This window comes from Mustela erminea, chromosome 1, assembly GCF_009829155.1.
Source record: "Mustela erminea isolate mMusErm1 chromosome 1, mMusErm1.Pri, whole genome shotgun sequence".
NCBI lineage: Eukaryota > Metazoa > Chordata > Mammalia > Carnivora > Mustelidae > Mustela > Mustela erminea.
In genome coordinates, this window is record NC_045614.1 from 75,173,718 (window position 1) to 75,191,220 (window position 17,503).

The window sequence follows — 17,503 nt, forward strand, 5'->3', positions numbered from 1 at the left end:
GTCAGTAAATTTGATACACCACATTCATAGAACAAAAGATAAAAATCACATAATCTCTCAACAGATGCAGAGGAAGCATTTGGCAAAATACAACATCATTTCATAATATGGACTCTAAACAACATGGATATGGAAGGAATATACCTTAACATAATGAAGGCCATAAAATAAAGCTCATTTTAACATCATACTCAATGGTGAAATGCTGAAAACTTTCCCTCTAAGATCAGGAACAAGAAAAGGATGCCAATTCTTACAGCCTTTATTCAAAATAATAATGGAATTTCTGTATAATAATACTGCATAATAATACTGTAATTAGGCAAGAAAAAGAAATAAAAGTCACATAAAGTGGAAAAGAAATAAGTAAAACCATCTCTGTTTAGACAAAATGGTCTTATATACAGCCAATCCTAAATATTCCACTGAAAAACTATTTAAACTAACGAACAATTTCAGTAAAGTTATAGGATACAAAATCAACATACAGAAATTACCTTTTCTATACATTAACAATGAATTTCCTGAAAAATAAATAAGGGAAACAATCTCATTCAGAATAGCATCAAAAGGAATAAAATACTTAGTAATAAATTTTTTAATTAATTAATTTATTTTCAGAAAAACAGTATTCATTATTTTTTCACCACACCCAGTGCTCCATGCAATCCGTGCCCTCTATAATACCCACCACCTAGTACCCCAACCTCCCACCCTGCCACCACTTTAACCTGAAAGATGAAAGATCTATGGACACTAAAATCTACAACTTTGATGAAAGAAACTGAAGAAAACACAAATAAATAAAAAGGTTTCCCATGTTCACAAACTGACATAATTAATGTTGCTAAAATATCCATACTACCCAATAAATTCAATGCAATCCCCATCAAAATTTCAATGGCAATTTTCGCAAAAATAGAAAAAAAAAAACACTCCAAGAATCATATGGAACCAGATAAGATTTGTTTTTCTTTCTTAGAAGATTATTTTGACTATTCAGTAATAGTCAAAGTAATAGTAGTCATAGTAATAGTCAATAGACAATAGTCTATTAGTCAATATAGTCAATAGACAGTCAATAGTCAATAGTCAATAGACAATAGTAATAGTTAAAATAATCTTCTGAGAAAGGAAAACAAATCTGTAAAAATCACATTTTCTGATTTTAACCATATTACAAAGCTATAGTAATCAAATAGTATAGTAATGGCATCAAAATACATGCACAAACCAGTGAAATAGAATCTAGAGCCCACAAATAAACCCTAGCATTTACAGTCTAATAATCTTTAACAAGGAGCCAAAAATACTCATTGGAGAAAATACCATCTCTTCAATGAATGGTATTGGGAATATTGGGTAATTACATCCAGAAAAATGATATTGGACTCCTATATTAAATGACTCACAAAAATTAACTTGAAATGGATTAAAGACTTAAACATAAATCTAGAAACTATAAAACTCTTAGAAGAAAATATAAGGAAAATCTCCTTGGCTCTGGTCTTGGCAACAATTTTTTTAATATGACACCAAAAGCACTAGGAGCAAAAGCAAAAAGAAATAGGTGGGGCTGCATCAAACTGAAATAGCTTCCACATCACAAAAGAAACAACAAAATGAAAAGACAATCAATAGAATGGGATAGATGGGTTGCAAATGTCATCAATCTACAAAGGGGTTATTATCTAAAATATATAAGCACCTCCTGTAATTCAATAGCAAAAGAAATTTTTTTAAAAAATTTAAAAATAGATATAAGAACTGAATAAACATGTTTTTCCAATGAGAACATTAAAATGGCCAACAGGTACATGAAAAGATACTTGACATCACTAATTATTAGGAAAACGTAAATCAAAACCTCCTTGAAATACTACCTCCCATGTTAAAATGGCTATCATGAAAAAGACAAGAGATAACAAGTGCTGGTCAGGATATGGAGAAAAGAGAGTTCTTGTGCACTGTTGGTGGGAATGTAAATTGGTGTACCCACTATGGAAAGCAGCATGGAAGTTCCTCAAAATATTAAGAAAATAGGACTATGATCCTGAAATCCCACTTCTCGATATACATCCAAAGGAAATGAAGACAGAATGGCAAAAAGATATCTCCCTCCATGTTAATTGCAGCATTAGTCACAATACCCAAGGTATAAAAACAACCTAAATGTTCATGTATGAATGAATGGATAAAGAAGAGAAAAAAAGATATGATTTATATATACAATGGAATATTCTTCAGCTGTGAGAGAAAGGAAATCCTGCCATTTGTGACAACATGGATAGAACTTGAGGACATTTTGCTAGGTAAAATAAGTCAGATGGAGAAAGACAAACACTGTGATATCATTTATATGTGGAATATTAAAAAGCTGAATTCACAGAAACACAGTATAATGGTTGTTAGGGGCTGGAGGTGAAGGAAAATGAGGAAATGTTGGTCAAGGATACAAAATACCAGTTACATAAGATGAGTAAGTTCTGGGAATCTAATGTAGAACACGGTGACTAATTTAATATAAAATTGCATTATATACATGAAAATTTCTCAGAAGGTAGATCTTAAATGTTCTCACTACAAAAAAAAAAAAGAAGAAGAAGTGGTAATTATGTGAGGTGATCGTGGTGTTAACTAATCCCACTGTGATAATCATTTTGGAATATATTAAGCATATCAAACCATCACATTGTATACCTTAAACTGACAAAATGCTCTATGTCAATTATATCTCAATAAAGCTGGGTACAAAAAGGAAATCAAATATCCGATCACCAGTAAAGAGCCTAAAGAGAAGCATTTGTAGTTCTACACTTTGCTTGCATAGAACAAGGCTTTGGAACCCAACTGGCTTGGGTTCAAAACTAGCATCACCATTGACTACCATTGTGAAACTAAGTCATCTCTTGTTTCTTCATCTATGAAATGGGGATAATAATATCTACCTCGTAGGATCCTAGTAAGGATTAAGTGATATAATAACTATAAACACTTGTTTACTAGCATAAAGCAGGTAGAGTGTACTATTCTAAGTGCAATAAATTGGGCAAGAAAAGACAAATACTATATGATTTCACTTATAAATAAAATCATACAAACAAACAAAACAGTAGACCCAAGAAAACAGAGAACAAACTGATGACTGCCAGAGGGGAGAGGGCTAGAGGGATGGGTGAAACGGGCGAAGAGCAGTGGGAGTTAAAGGCTTCCAGTTATGGAAAGAATAAGCCATGGGTATGAAAGGGACAGTGTGGACAATACAGTCAATGAGGTGAGTGTAGCATAACATAAAGAGTTGTCAAAAAATAAAAAAAGGAGAGAGAGAGAGTTGCTCAATCACTGTACTGTACACCTGAAGCTAGTATAGCATTTTATGTCAACTATACTTCAATTAAAAGAAAAATAAATGTAATTTCCTTCGCCCGGTACATCCTGTGGTCTGTTTCCTTGCCTCTTTTAAAATAGATACTGTTAAGGGACTTGACAAAAGTTCCACAGCATACCAGTGGTAAATGTAGAAACAAGGTAGATCACATTCCTCAGTATTCAGCAGATTTCTCCATGCTAGGATGTTAAACTACTAAGAATAAATATATAACATATAATTCTAATGTTATAATTCATTCAGTAATTTTCTTTAAGGTACACTTCAAAACAAGATACAAAAAGGATTTAGAGTCAGCCAGCCAGAGAAGCTTCCATCCCTTCTCACAGTATTTTCATATGGAAGGATAATGGTATGATACTCCTGGCCCTTTTCTTATTTGTTCACTTACATAATATTCCCAGATGGGAGGAGTAATGATTTACCTGACTGTTGAGTTTGAGAGCAAGAACTCAGTAAGGGTGACTCATTTGCTCCCTCCCTTCTCCTTGAGATCCAGCAGACACCACATTCACTATCTTCTTCTAGGTCTAGTGATACAACACACCTTCATCCCTTTTACAGGACGCCCATACTTCTCTGGCACTTGCTGTGACTGGATGGCTAAACTAAATCTGGCGTTCAATATTTAAAGACTCACTTCCTCATAAACCTAAGCCACATTTCCTAATACAGGACTACCCATAATTGAATCAATTGTTTTGTTTTGTTTTGTTGTTTCAATTTGATGTTCTTTAATTTTCTCAATGGAATCAGAATCTACATGGGACAAAGTAATGCTTTTAATTAGGTCCCTTCGGTCCTCCACAATGGGGACTAGAGACAGGATCTTTTCCTTCCAATTTTAAGAACAAATGACTAAAGCCAAGAATGGAGACCATTCAGTATTACTTCTTAACAGTATATCAAGAAATGAGCCATTAAGTGAGATCACCCTGTGGTCACATTCTGTTCAGAGAGGTAGGATGAAAGAGTTGATATTTCTTGCAAATTGAAGAGAACTTATAGTCCACAGACATCCTGCAGTAAAAAAGTATCTGAACACCTGATAGAGACCTCGATTTACAACACAATTTAAGGCAAATTTTTTCATTGATTTGTGTTTTTGTCAAATGTTAGGAAGGCAGGAAATTCAATTAGAGCACATACCCACCATTTCACCAAAGAGAATATAGTGGAGTCCTTGCAAAAGCACAGGGTAGCACCCACAACCTGATTATGTAAATCATTTTGTAGAAGCTAATACAAATATTTAACTTCAGGGGATTCTGCTTCAAAAACTTCAAATAATTAACAAATAGGATTAAGATCAACCTGACAATTTAAATATTGGGTTTTGTATCCCTGCATCCAGCATTAGGATTAAAAAAAAAGGAAAAATAAATGAGGTAAGTTGCCATAGTCAACCAAGCAGGCACTCACAAATATTTTACAGACCTGTGAAAGACCAACCACTAGCTTTCCTTTTACTGACAACTTCAAAAATCTCCATCATGAGGAAAAATAATATGTGGTGTTTGTGAGAGATGTTCTTCTCTTGGAAATGTCTTTCACAAGAGCATGTGACACAAAGATTCATTTTAGGAAATGACACAGAGCAAGGTTTTCATTACATGGCATCAGTCATCCAAAAGTAATGAACTGCGCTAAAACCAACATTGGACTGCCACTCTTCAGAATTACAGTTATTTAAAGAACATTTCATGACAGTGGTATAGGGTATCTTGTCTTGGATGTAAGGAGATCATCTCTTTACATGATGTAAAGATGATCTCTTTACATCCACCAGTACAACAGAACAACACAATTTGAAGAAGTTAAGTACTGGGAAAAAGTACTTACTGACTAAATTAGAACTTGGTTCGTATGAAAACATATATTCTGAGAAATGCACCATTATGATAGATTGAAACCAGAGAACTCCCACAAAAAACAAAGGAGGAAGTGATTGTGGTGTATTCATCTCTACCATTATTAAGAAGGTGTGGGATAGAGATGATAACAAAGTGCAGACATGTTGGCTGCACTGAAAAGTCTGCTCTATTTTGAATTATTATAGAAAGAATTTTCATAACAATCTCTTGTTATGAGATTTTACTGTAATTTGCTCTCCTCATTTCTTTTTGATCTCTGCTCAAATATTACCTCATCAGAGAGACTCTCCCTGACCACTCTATCTAAAATGCATCTCAGCCCAACCTTCAACCACCATCCTCCTCTCCTATATATTTAGTATCCATAACCTCTTTTAATTGTCTTAGAGCCACTTCTTACTAATCATTGTATTTCTTTGCTTATTTTCTGCCTTCCACCAGAAGAATATAATCCTTTAAAACTGGTTCAATGCTATATCTTTAGCATGTAGAGCAATCTTGTACACAGAAGCTGTTCAACATAAATGTGTTGAAAAACTAAGAGAATGAAAGAGATTTCTACCTAAATGTTAGGCTATATCCTTTATTCTCTCTGAGACACATTTTGGGATACAGACAAATGATAGTATATAGGCTTCTCTGATTCTTTGATTTTGTTGAAAACAAAACAAAACAAAAACACCTGGATAATTATTTTTAGGATATCAGATCCCCAGACAGAATTTGCCCATCATTATAATAAGTATTGATTGAGTTTCCCACCCAGTCTCAGGAGGCAGGATTACCTCTATTGCCTACTGAATTTGCCTTTGAACGATGCTTCTCTCTTTCCTACACAAGAGCTTCTGAGAAGCTTCCTTGTTTGGATGAACAAACAAGACCCAACCCCACTACAGTGACCCATGGACATCAAATAACTTGCTCTCATAAACCTAGGGATAGTAAAAGCAGAGACTATTAATAGAGCCTTAGATGACAGGAGTCTGGCTGATGAAGTCCAGCATGTGTCTGTGCATTCAGAAGAGTTGCTTTGGTTGATAACAAACCATATCATAAGGCTAGTGCTTAAATTTAATTTTTTTTCTAGAATATTCTATAAAGTAGGCCTTCATTCATTAACTAAAATTCTTCTACTAGACTATAAATATTAGGGTTATGTACTAACCACTGGGGTAATGTATTTTTTTTTTAAGTTTCTGGTTTTGTTTTCTTTTTTAAAATATTTTATTTATTAGACTGAGAGAGACAGAGAGGAAGTGAGCACAAGCAGGGGGAACAGCAGGCAGAGAAAGATGCAGACTTCCTGCTGAGCAGGGAGCCCGATGTGGGACTCGATCTCAAGATGCTGGGATCATGACTTGAGCCAAAGGCAAACTCATAACTGACTGAGCCACCCAGGTGTCCCTGGGGTAATGTATTTTTTTTTAAGATTTTATTTATTTATTTGAGAGACAGAGATTATAGTAGGCAGAGAGAGTGGGGGTGGGGAGGGAGAAGCAGGCTCCCTGCTGAGCAGAGAACCGGATATGGGTCTTGATCCCAGGACCCTGGGATCATGACCTGAGCTGAAGGCAGAGGCTTTAACCCACTGAGCCACCCAGGTACCCCTGGGGTAATGCATTTTTAAATTAAGTTTATGCATATACATATTAGAATTTACAGAATTTATTTTCATATATTCATTGATTTTTCATTTTTTATCTCTTCTGATCTTGAGTGGAAAAAAAAAACCCACTCATTTTATTTTATTTTTTTTTCCTAGAAGAGAACTGCTACTCAGGTTATTGATTTATGGAAGAGAATTCCTTTCCTCTGGTCCCAATACAGTTCTCTGTCATAGTTGACATGGGATTTTTATACTATCCCTGATGTGCTTGACATTCTGTTAGACACTTGGTCTCTTTTGCAATTGTTTAACTTCAATTTATTCTACATATCCCTCAGTGAGGTGAATCACCTTTGGTGATTGGAATAGCATCCCTAATAGTAGACCTGAAAAAGCTTTTTGTAAGGGCCCTGAGGAGGCAGTGGCTTCTTCCCTGTGGACTTTTCATCTAGAAAGAGATGTACTCTGTTTACTTGTTTGGAATTGACAGACAGAAAGTAAGAAAGAGGCCTGCTAAACTTGAAATAGCTCAGGGCATGGCTGGTAATAATTGCTAACACAAAATATGTAAAGCCATTCCAGAGCCTCCAAATTTCCGTTCAGGAAAACTCAGTTTCTAAAGCTATATAGTCTTTCAGTGAGGCCTTAGTGTGGCCATGGGGAAAAAAGGACAAGAAAGCCCTCTCTATATGGCAGCAGGGATTATATGACTGGCTAATCAGTGAGTGTACTGCACAGACAAAGCTAGAATTTATTCCTGCCCCCAGGATTTGGTGTGTGCTAGCAACTGGTTACTTCTGCTTATTTCCCATTCTCTCTGTCCCTGAATGGTGGTTTTCCTTTAGTTCATGTATCTTATCTTTTCCTCTGTTGTTCTTTACTGTGGGAGTTGGGACAGATAACTCATCTTTTAAGCTAATGAGTGTTAAGCCATGAGGAGCAACCATGTCTGAGCCTGTTAGGGATGATGATATCACCAGATGTGATTATAGGATGAGGCTCTAAGGTAGGCTCTTTTAGGGAAGGAATAAACGCATGCCACCCAAAATGTATAAATTGGAAGAATGGTGTAATAGATGTTGGACAGCCAAAAAGATGAACTATTCTTAATTTTCTCTACTAGAGGTGAGGAAGCTAAATTATGCATAATCCCAGACTCTTTTGCAGCTAAGGGGGCAACCATATGACTCAGTTTGGGCCATTATGATATGAATAGTTGGGCCTACGTTAATATTCTGGAAAAGCTTTTATTTTATTATTATTATTTTTTTAATTTTTTCAAGAGCTTATTTATTTATTTAACAGAAAGAGCAAGAGAGCGCAAGCAGGCAGAACAGTAGAGAGAGAGGGAAAAGCAGACTCCCCACCGTGCAGAGAGCCCTATGTGCTGCTCAATTCCAGGACCCTGAGATCATGACCTGAGCAGAAAGCAAATGCCTAACGTGCTGAGCCACCCAGGCACCTCTCTGGAAAGCCTTTTAAAAGGACAGAATCAGCCAGAACGATCCATCAGCTTCAGCTTCAGCTTCAGATTCCTTTGTCCTTTTGTTTTTCCTGCTAAGATGGGGATATCCTATATAGGCTTTAGAAACAACATAAACGTACAGATGAAAGCCATCCATAATGAATGGCAGAGAAGCCTTGATCCTTGAAGGTGTACCAAAGCATTTGCCCTTTGCTGCCTATCTACGACCTTCTTATTGATAAGAAAATAAAACACCTACAAAGTAAAGCTATTCTTAGCTGGTTTCTCTTCAGCTCTTTTCTTTTTATGCTTATAGAGACTCATTCATCAGCCAAATGATTTTCTTCTCAATACTTTGAGGTTGGCAAGAACCGGAATAGCCAATATTCTTAATCCAGAGCATTCCAGTAGCAATCCCAGGAGACAGACCAAACATAAAGATTCAGAATAAGAGAGGTTTTATTCAACTTGATTCTCTAACACCTAGCACAGTGCCTGACACTTAGTATGTAATAAAAATGTTTATTGATATTATTTATTATATTTCTCAAGAGACTGTTTTGTAATGACACACCACTTAAAGCAAGTGTTAGAATTTATGGAAGTTTCAGTAACTAACTTTGAATTTAATGAATAACAACATTCATTGAATAATTAACATTTATTGACTTCTTGGTATAACTAAGCACCATCCTAAATTCTTTATGTATTTTTTAAAATTAATTCTGACAGACGTCCTTAGTCCCATAACCCGAGTATTATTATTAGAGAGCTTAAGAGATATTTAAATAACTTAGCCAAGGCCACACATCCAGGTGGTATCAGAGCCAAAATTCAAGGCCAAGTTTCTCTCTCTCCAAACCTACACTCTTAACCACTATGTATTACTAAAATATTCTAAATCTGCTCTCCTCAAAGAAACATTTCCTTTGATCCCTAAAAACTCTTTTTGACAGAACAGCAAGTATACAGAAAATTTTAGTCTGTGTTAATGGTTATACATTATTAATCAATTACCACTTACTGGATGATTTATTGTTTGATTCTTCTTAGTTGACAAATCAGTTGAATTTTTCATATGCACACACTGGAATAAGTTAGCTAGAGTGATTCCCTTGGAGAGCTTCATGTTCATTCCAGGTTGCTATTGAGAACCCAGATTATTTGTTGCATTTTTGCTTTAAAATCCTGGAGTCTTTAAAATGTAGCACCACGACCTAAATCGTAGGATATTGATAAGAACAAGGATGCAGGAGGCGATTCAGTAGATACTTAAATGACAAAAAATACGGTGCAAGTTTCACACACCCTGCAGACTGCAGGTTTATATGATAATAAATTATAGTTATCACCAGGACAAAAGGGGAAAAAAAGGCCATGAAATCCAATAGCTCAGTGAGAAATTTGCTAATACAGGTGGTCAAGCTTGTTCCATTTCATTGTCAAAGGGAGGCTATTTATTTGCTTCTGGGTAGTTAAATTACAGAGCTATTTACTGCTGAAAGTTTTTTAGTACGCAGATGTGGACCTAAAGCTCTGGGCTTTAGATTCAAAGTCTGTGAGAAGAAAAAGAAGAAGAATTTACTCCACAGACAGCATAACTGATAAGGTAGAAATCTTTCAGCAACTCCAGAAATAAAGTAAGTGCCTGCAAACATTTCAATTGGAATCTCCTTACATTGTACATTGTGCAGTGTATGTTGGGCATGTGCTAAGGATAAAAATGCTGCGTATAATGAATAACAGTTTTTAGAAGCTCTTTAAATATATTTCCTTTGATTGCCTCCTATTTAGGTGAGAGGTCAGTGATTGGTGTACATGTTACGTGTGTGAGTGTGTGTGTGTGTATGTGTGTGTATGAGAGAGTGAGATGGACAGAGATTCCTTGTGTACCAGAATGCTCAGACACAGAGAAAAAACAGTCATAATTGCTCCTCAGTAGTTTTAAAATCAATGCCAACTTTCTTTGCCTGTTGTGCAAGATGATAGTGATTTTAACCCAACAAGTAAAACTACATATATATTATTTTTTTCTAAGAACATTTGAAACAGTCGAGATTGCATACCCTGTATTCATGATTTTCAAACTACCACAACCTAGCAATTTCCAAAACTTGTTAGTCCATCAATAAAATAAATCAAAGATATTCTAATAATAATTTTATAAGCATTTTTATGCTGATTTTCCTGTCAGTTGTCTTTCAATCGAATTTCAAGTTTTGTATTTTGCATGTACTGAGCAACTATGTTTTACCATTTGTTTCCTGGGCATAATGCCTGCTTAAATTGCCAGGTAACTTGACTCTTTTGCCAAGTGACCTTTAAACCAAGACATGTAGGTAATCTCCTTATTAATTACAAATGTTAACTTCATCATTCTTAGTTCATGACCAAATTCAAAGCTTCCAGGCACAGTCTTGATGAGGAATGCATTACATAGCTGAAAGAATTCAAATTCTAATATATAGAGCCTTGAAAAACAACCAATGTATCATAAAGGGCCATGAGTTCACTGAAGTAATCTTTGTGGGAAGTGACCCACAACCAAAGATTAACAGATATGAGTGGTATCAGCTTGCTAAAAGACACTGAAGATGAAGAAAACCAAACATCCCACCTCTGGCTGATTCAGGTTGAAATTGGAAAATATTGTCAGGGAATGTTTGCAACCATAACAAAATTCAAATGACTGAAGGTTTGATGACTTGGTTGCTATATCACTCAGTTCTTAGGGGAATAGTTAAGGGTAAGAGTATACATGAAGATGGCCCAAATGCATTAGGTCTGAATTTCAAGATCTGTTGGCTCTTATGCCTAACTTTTGAGAATCCAGAGACAAATTTAGTAAGAGTAATGAGAAAATTATTTAAAAATATATTTGCATGTGATCAAATCCAAAATGACCATTAACTTAAAGCAGAAATGTATCAAACACCTATATGCCATAAACATTTTTCTTAGACTTTTTATTTGAAACTAATCATACATTTATATCATGTTGCAAAGCTAGCATAAAGAGATCACATGTACCCTTCACCCAGTTTCAAGTTTGGATCTTACGTAATTATAGTAAAATATCAACACCAGGAAGTTGATACTGATATGCATGTATAGTTCCACACCATTTTATCACATGTGTAGATTCTTGTAACTACCACTGCAGTCAAAATTCAAAACTATTTAAAATGCTCTTATTTATTTTCTTGAATATAAAAATTCATTATGACTTCAGATAGAAAGCTCTGAACTACTTGTACTGCATAACAACAAATGAGTATTGGAAGTTATTAATATCAAGGAGATTATCACCTAGTAAAACTATCTGTAAAGGCCAAAGTGAAATTCTATCAATACAGACAATGTACGTTTTGGTTAAGCTCATTTTCCTGCATAAATCACACAACCTCATTATTCAGCTTTCATCTCTCCCCAACATGAGAGTGAACAGTTCTGGAGCACAGTTTACCAATGACAACTTGCTGAGAATCAGACTACTCCCAAACAGTTTACTTGTGAAAGCCCTAGATACACATAGACACACACACTCTTTTCAGGCATAACAGAGCGCTTCACAAGTGCCCTTAAAGCTCTAATGAGTTCACCAAAACAAAAGAGCTTATTAATAAATATACACAGAAATATACACAGAAAACAATGAAATAAACCAGCCAGGTTCTTCCAAGCCAAAGCTATTAGAAGGTTTCTTGTTTTCCCTACCAAGTAAATATAATCCAAATCATTGCAATCTCCAATTCTGATTCTGCTCACAATAATGGAGAAATATAAGATCACAAAAGAAAAAATATCTGAACCCCAGTCTTACCTTGGCCATCTGTGCCTGCACGCCATTTGCCTTGAGAGATGCTACTGCTTTCTGTGCAGCTGCAGGACTGTCAAAATCTACGAAACCATAACCTGTGAAAACACAAAAGCGCTTGTTAGTACCACATCTCTCTCCTACCAGTGGAAGGGGTGTTTGCGGTCACACTTGCATTCATAACTCTTGGAATAACTGTGAAGGTTCTCAACTGATTGGCCTTAACATGTCAAGAAAGATACTGCAATATCATTAAATACAAAATTGTAATTCCCTTTTTTATCTGGAGATTGCTTTGGAGATTGGGTATGCAGTTAGTGATCTGATTTGGGCTAATTTGATCAGTAAGGTAATATATTATTTAACCAGGATCTTCTTTCTTTGGTGAATTTGCTACAAAAAATGAGGAGCACAAAATGCTGAAAAATACAGAGAAGTCTATGTCTAAAGTTAATTTTCAAAACTTAAAAAAAAAAAAAAACCTGATGTTAGAGGAACAAGATGGTGGAGGAGTAGGAGACCTAAATATCATCAGGTCCCAGGACTTCAGCTAGATAGTTATCAACCATTCTGAACACCTAAAGACTCAATAGGAAATCGAAGGGAAGACCAGCAATTCTAGAAACAGAAAAGCAACCACTTTCTGGAAGGTAGGGCATGCAGAGAAGTGAATCTGAGGCAATATACAGGAAGATAGACTGCAGGGGAGGGCCCAGCTCCCAGCAAGCAGTAGAACAGTGGAGCACAAAATTGGAACTTTCAGAAGTCTCCTCTGCTGAGGGATGTCTCTCCAGTGGCTAAGCAGGGGGTGGAATCGTCACTGGGACAGTGTGGTCTCAAGACCCATGAGGTCACACAAAGAATGGGGGTGCCTGAGTGTGGCAGGATTCCAAGGTATTGGAGCAGGAAAGCTGGCTGCAGAGGCAGAGCTAAGGACGGGGCTCTCAGTTTGGGTTATCTTAAACTGTGATCCATGGCACAGTCCGGCCACTGCTCTTTGAGCAGAGACCCCACAAGTGGTAGATCCAGGGAGACCCCTCCTTCCTCCTCTGGGAGGAGTGGCATGGGAGTGCACCGCAGGAATTTGTTGGGTTTAAAGACTCCAAAAGGGGCCATGCACCAGAGATAGAAATAATTGGTCACCGGCTAGATAGTACAGAGTGCAGCCAGAGACCAGAGAGATGGGAAGGATTGGCTGCTTTACTCTGAGGGTGCAGGGCACTGAGCTCTTGGCTCATCTAAGCCAGAGATTGGGAGGCCACCATTTTCATTCTCCTCCTCCAAAGATGTATGGAAAACGTTCCGGGAACAAAAGCTCCCAAGAACAAACCCAAGCAGATTACTTAGCCTGGCCCCCAGCAAGGGTGGTGCAATTCTGCCTCCAGCAAAGACATTTGAGAATCACTGCAACAGGTGCCTCCCCTAGAAGATCAGTTAGAGCATCGAGCCAAGACCAAGTTCACCAATCAATGATAACTGCAGAACCCCAGAGCTAGGGAAAGCAACACATAGAACTCATGGCTTTTTCCCCAAGAGTCCTTAGTCTTCCAAAGTTAAACTTTTTAAATTTTCTTTAATTTTTTCTTTCTCTTTTTTCTTTTTTTTTTGAATTTTTCCTTTTTTCTATTTTAAACATCTTATGTTATCAATACTTTTTTAAATTTCTTTTTTAATTTTCATTTTTACATTCATATTCTATCTCTTCATTGTACTTAATCTTATTTTTTGCATATATAAAAGTTTTTCTTTCTTTAAAAGTTTGGGATACAGTTTCTTCTAACAGAGCAAAATATATCCCTAAATCTACTATATAACTTTATTCTAGTCTCCTGCCTGATGGCATTCTCCCTGCCCCCTTTTTTCTTGATTTTTTTCTTTCTTTTTTCAACCAACGTCTTATCTTATCAATTCCTTTTAAAATACTTGTTTAAAATTTTCATCTTTGCAGTCATATTCCATGCCTTCATTGTATTTACCCTTATTTTTGTATATATATAAATTTTTCTTTCTTTAAAATTTTGGGAGACAGTTTCTTCTAACTGACCAAAATACACCCCAAATCTAGTGTATGGCTCTATTTTATTCACCAACCTGATCATATTTTTTCTTCTTCTTCTTCTTTTTTCCCCCTTTCTCCCATTCCCTCCATCCCCCCTACCCCCAGTTGCAGGTCTCTTCTAATTCATTTAGTGTATATTTCTGTATATTTATCCTTTTAGCATTGTGTTCCCTCATTCATCTATTCTTCTCTGGACAAAATGACAAAATGGAAAAACTCACCTCCAGGAATAAAAAAGAGCAAGAGGCAGTACTAATTGCCAGGGACCTAATCAATACAGACATTAGTAAAATGTTGGAACTAGAGTGAGCATCAGAATGATGCTTATAAAGATATTAGCTGGGCTTGAAAAAAATAGAGGATACTAGAGAATCCCTTTGTGGAAAAATAAAAGAACTAAAATCTAACTAAGTTGAAATTTTAAAAAGACTATAAATGAGATGTAGTAAAAAATGGAAGCTCTTATTGCTAGGATGAATGAGGCAGAAGAGAGAATTGGTGTTATAGAAGATAAATGATGGAGAGTAAAGAAGCTGAGCAAAAGAGAGACAAATAACTACTGGACCAGGAGGGGAGAATTCAAGAAATAAGTGATACCATAACACAAAAAAATATTAGAATAATTAGAATCTCAGAAGAATAAGACAGAGAGAGAGGGACAGAAGGCATATTGGAGCAAATTATAGTAGAGAATTTCCCTAATTTGGCAAAGGTAATAAGCATCAAAATCCAGGAGGCACAGAGAACTCCCCTCAAAATCCATAAAAATAAGGTCAACACCCCATCATCTAATAGTAAAACTTACAAGTCTCAGTGACAAAGAGAAAATTAAGAGAGAAGCTTGGGACAAGAAGTCTGTGACATACAATGGTAGAAATATTAGGCTGGCAGCAGACCTATCCACAGAGATCTGGCAGGCCAGAAAGTACTGGCATGATATATTCAGAGCACTAAACGAGAAAAATATGCAGCCAAGAATACTATATCCAGCTTGGTTGTCATTGAAAATAGAAGGAGAGACAAAAAGCTAAAGGAGAGACAAAAAGCTAAAGGAGAGACAAAAACTAAAAGAATTTGCAAATACCAAAACAGCCCTACAGGAAATATTGAAAGGGGTCCTCCAAGCAAAGAGAGAGCCTAAAAGCAACATATAGGAAGAGAGTCAATATACAGTTAACAGTCACCTTACAGGCAATACAATGGCAAAAATTCATATCTTTGAAAAATTACCCTGACTGTAAATGGGCTAAATGTCCCAATCAAAAGACACAAGGTATCAGAACGGATAAGAAAAAACAAAACCCATTAATATACTGTGTGCAAGAGACTCATCTTAGAGCCAAAGACATCTCCAAATTTCAAATAAGGGGGGAAAAGCATTTAACATTCTAATGGACATCAAAAAAAAGCTGAGGTAATAATCCTTATATCAGAAAAATTAGATTTTAAACCAAAGACTATAATATGAGATGTGGAAGGACACTATATCATACTTAAAATGTCTGTCCAACAAGAAGATCTAACAATTTTAAATATCTATGTCCCTTACATGGGAGCAGCCAATTATATAAGCCAATTAAAAACAAAATCAAAGAAACACATTGACAATAATACAATAATATTAGCAGACCTTAACACCCCACTCACTAAAATGGACAGATCATCTAAGCAAAAGATCAACAAAGAAATAAAAGCTTTAAATGACACACTAGACCACATGGACATCACAGGTATATTCAAAGCCTTCTAACCCAAACCAACAGAATGCAGGTTCTTCTCTAGTATGCATGGAACATTCTCCAGAATAGATCATATCCTGGGTAACAAATCAGTTCTCAACTGGTACCAAAAGTTGGGATCATTCCCTGTGTATTTTCAAACCACAGTGCTTTGAAACTTGAACTCAAGGACAAGAGGAAAGTTAGGACAAACTCAAATACATGGAGACTAAAGAACATCCTACTAAAGAATGAATGGGCCAACCAGGAAATTAAAGAGGAATTGAAAAAATTCATGGAAACAAATGAAAATGAAAACACAACTGTTCAAAATCATTGGGATGCAACAAAGGACCCCTTTCAATATTTCCTGTAGTGTTGGTTTGGTGTTTGTGAATTCTAAGAGTAAAGTATGTAGCAATACAAGCCTTTCTCAAGAAATAAGAAAAGTCTCAAATACACAACCTAACCCTACACTTAAAGGAGCTGGAGAAAGAATAACAAAAGAAGCCTAAACCCAGCCGGAGAAGAGAAATAATAAAGATCAGAGTAGAAATCAATGAAATAGAAATCAAAAGAACAGTAGAACAGATCAATGAAACTAGGAGCTAGTTCTTTGAAAGAATGAATAAGATTGATAAATCCTTAGCCAGATTTATCCAAAAGAAAAAGAAAGGACCCAAATTAACAAAGTAATGATGAAAGAGGAGAGATCACAACCAACATCAAAGAAATACAAACAATTATAAGAACATATTATGAACAGCTATACACCAACAAATTCCAGACAATCTGGAAGAAACAGATGCATTCCTAGAGACATGTAAACTACCAAAACTGAACGAGGAAGAAATAGAAAACCTGGACATACCCATAACCAGTAAGGAGATTGAAGCAGTCATCAAAAATCTCCCAACAAACAAGAGCCCAGGGCCAGACGGCTTCCCAGAGGAATTCTACCAAATGTTTAAAGAAAAATTAATACCTATTCCCCTGAAACTGTCCCCAAAAAATAGAAATGGAAGGAAAACTTCCAAACTCATTTTATGAGGCTAACATTACCTTGATCCCAAAACCAGGCAAAGACCCTATCAAAATTACAGACCAATATCCCTGATAAACACAGGTGCAGAAACTCTCACTAAAATACTAGCCAATAGGATCCAATAGTACATTAAAGGGATTATTCACCACGACCAAGTCAGATTTATTCCTGGGCCGCAAGTTTGGTTCAACATCCTCAAATCAATCAATATGATATAACACATTAATAAAAGAACAAGAACCATATGATATTCTCAATAGATGCAGAAAAAGCATTTGACAAAGTACAGCATCCTTTCTTGATCAAAACTCTCACAGTATAGGGATAGAGGGTATATACCTCAATATCATAAAAGCCGTCTATGAAAAACCCACAACAAATATTCTCAATGGGGAAAAACTGAGAGCTTTTCCCTTAAAGTCAGGAACACGGCGGGGCTGTCCACTATCATCACTCTTACTCAACATAGTACTAGAAGTCCTAGCCTCAGCAATCAGACAACAAAAAACAAATTAAAGGCATCCAAATCAC

The 17,503-nt window shown here is 36.0% G+C and overlaps 1 protein-coding gene across 12 annotated transcripts in view; it reads right to left on the reverse strand.

Annotated features, from left to right (window-relative positions):
* RBMS3 (RNA binding motif single stranded interacting protein 3) overlaps positions 1–17,503 on the reverse strand; it is a 712,557-nt gene that overhangs the window by 399,081 nt on the left and 295,973 nt on the right. For all 12 annotated transcript variants that reach the window (XM_032359702.1, XM_032359695.1, XM_032359728.1 and 9 more), the window contains one exon: positions 12,157–12,248. In XM_032359702.1, the coding sequence (XP_032215593.1) occupies positions 12,157–12,248 (92 nt within the window). The remainder of the gene's footprint in view (positions 1–12,156; positions 12,249–17,503) is intronic.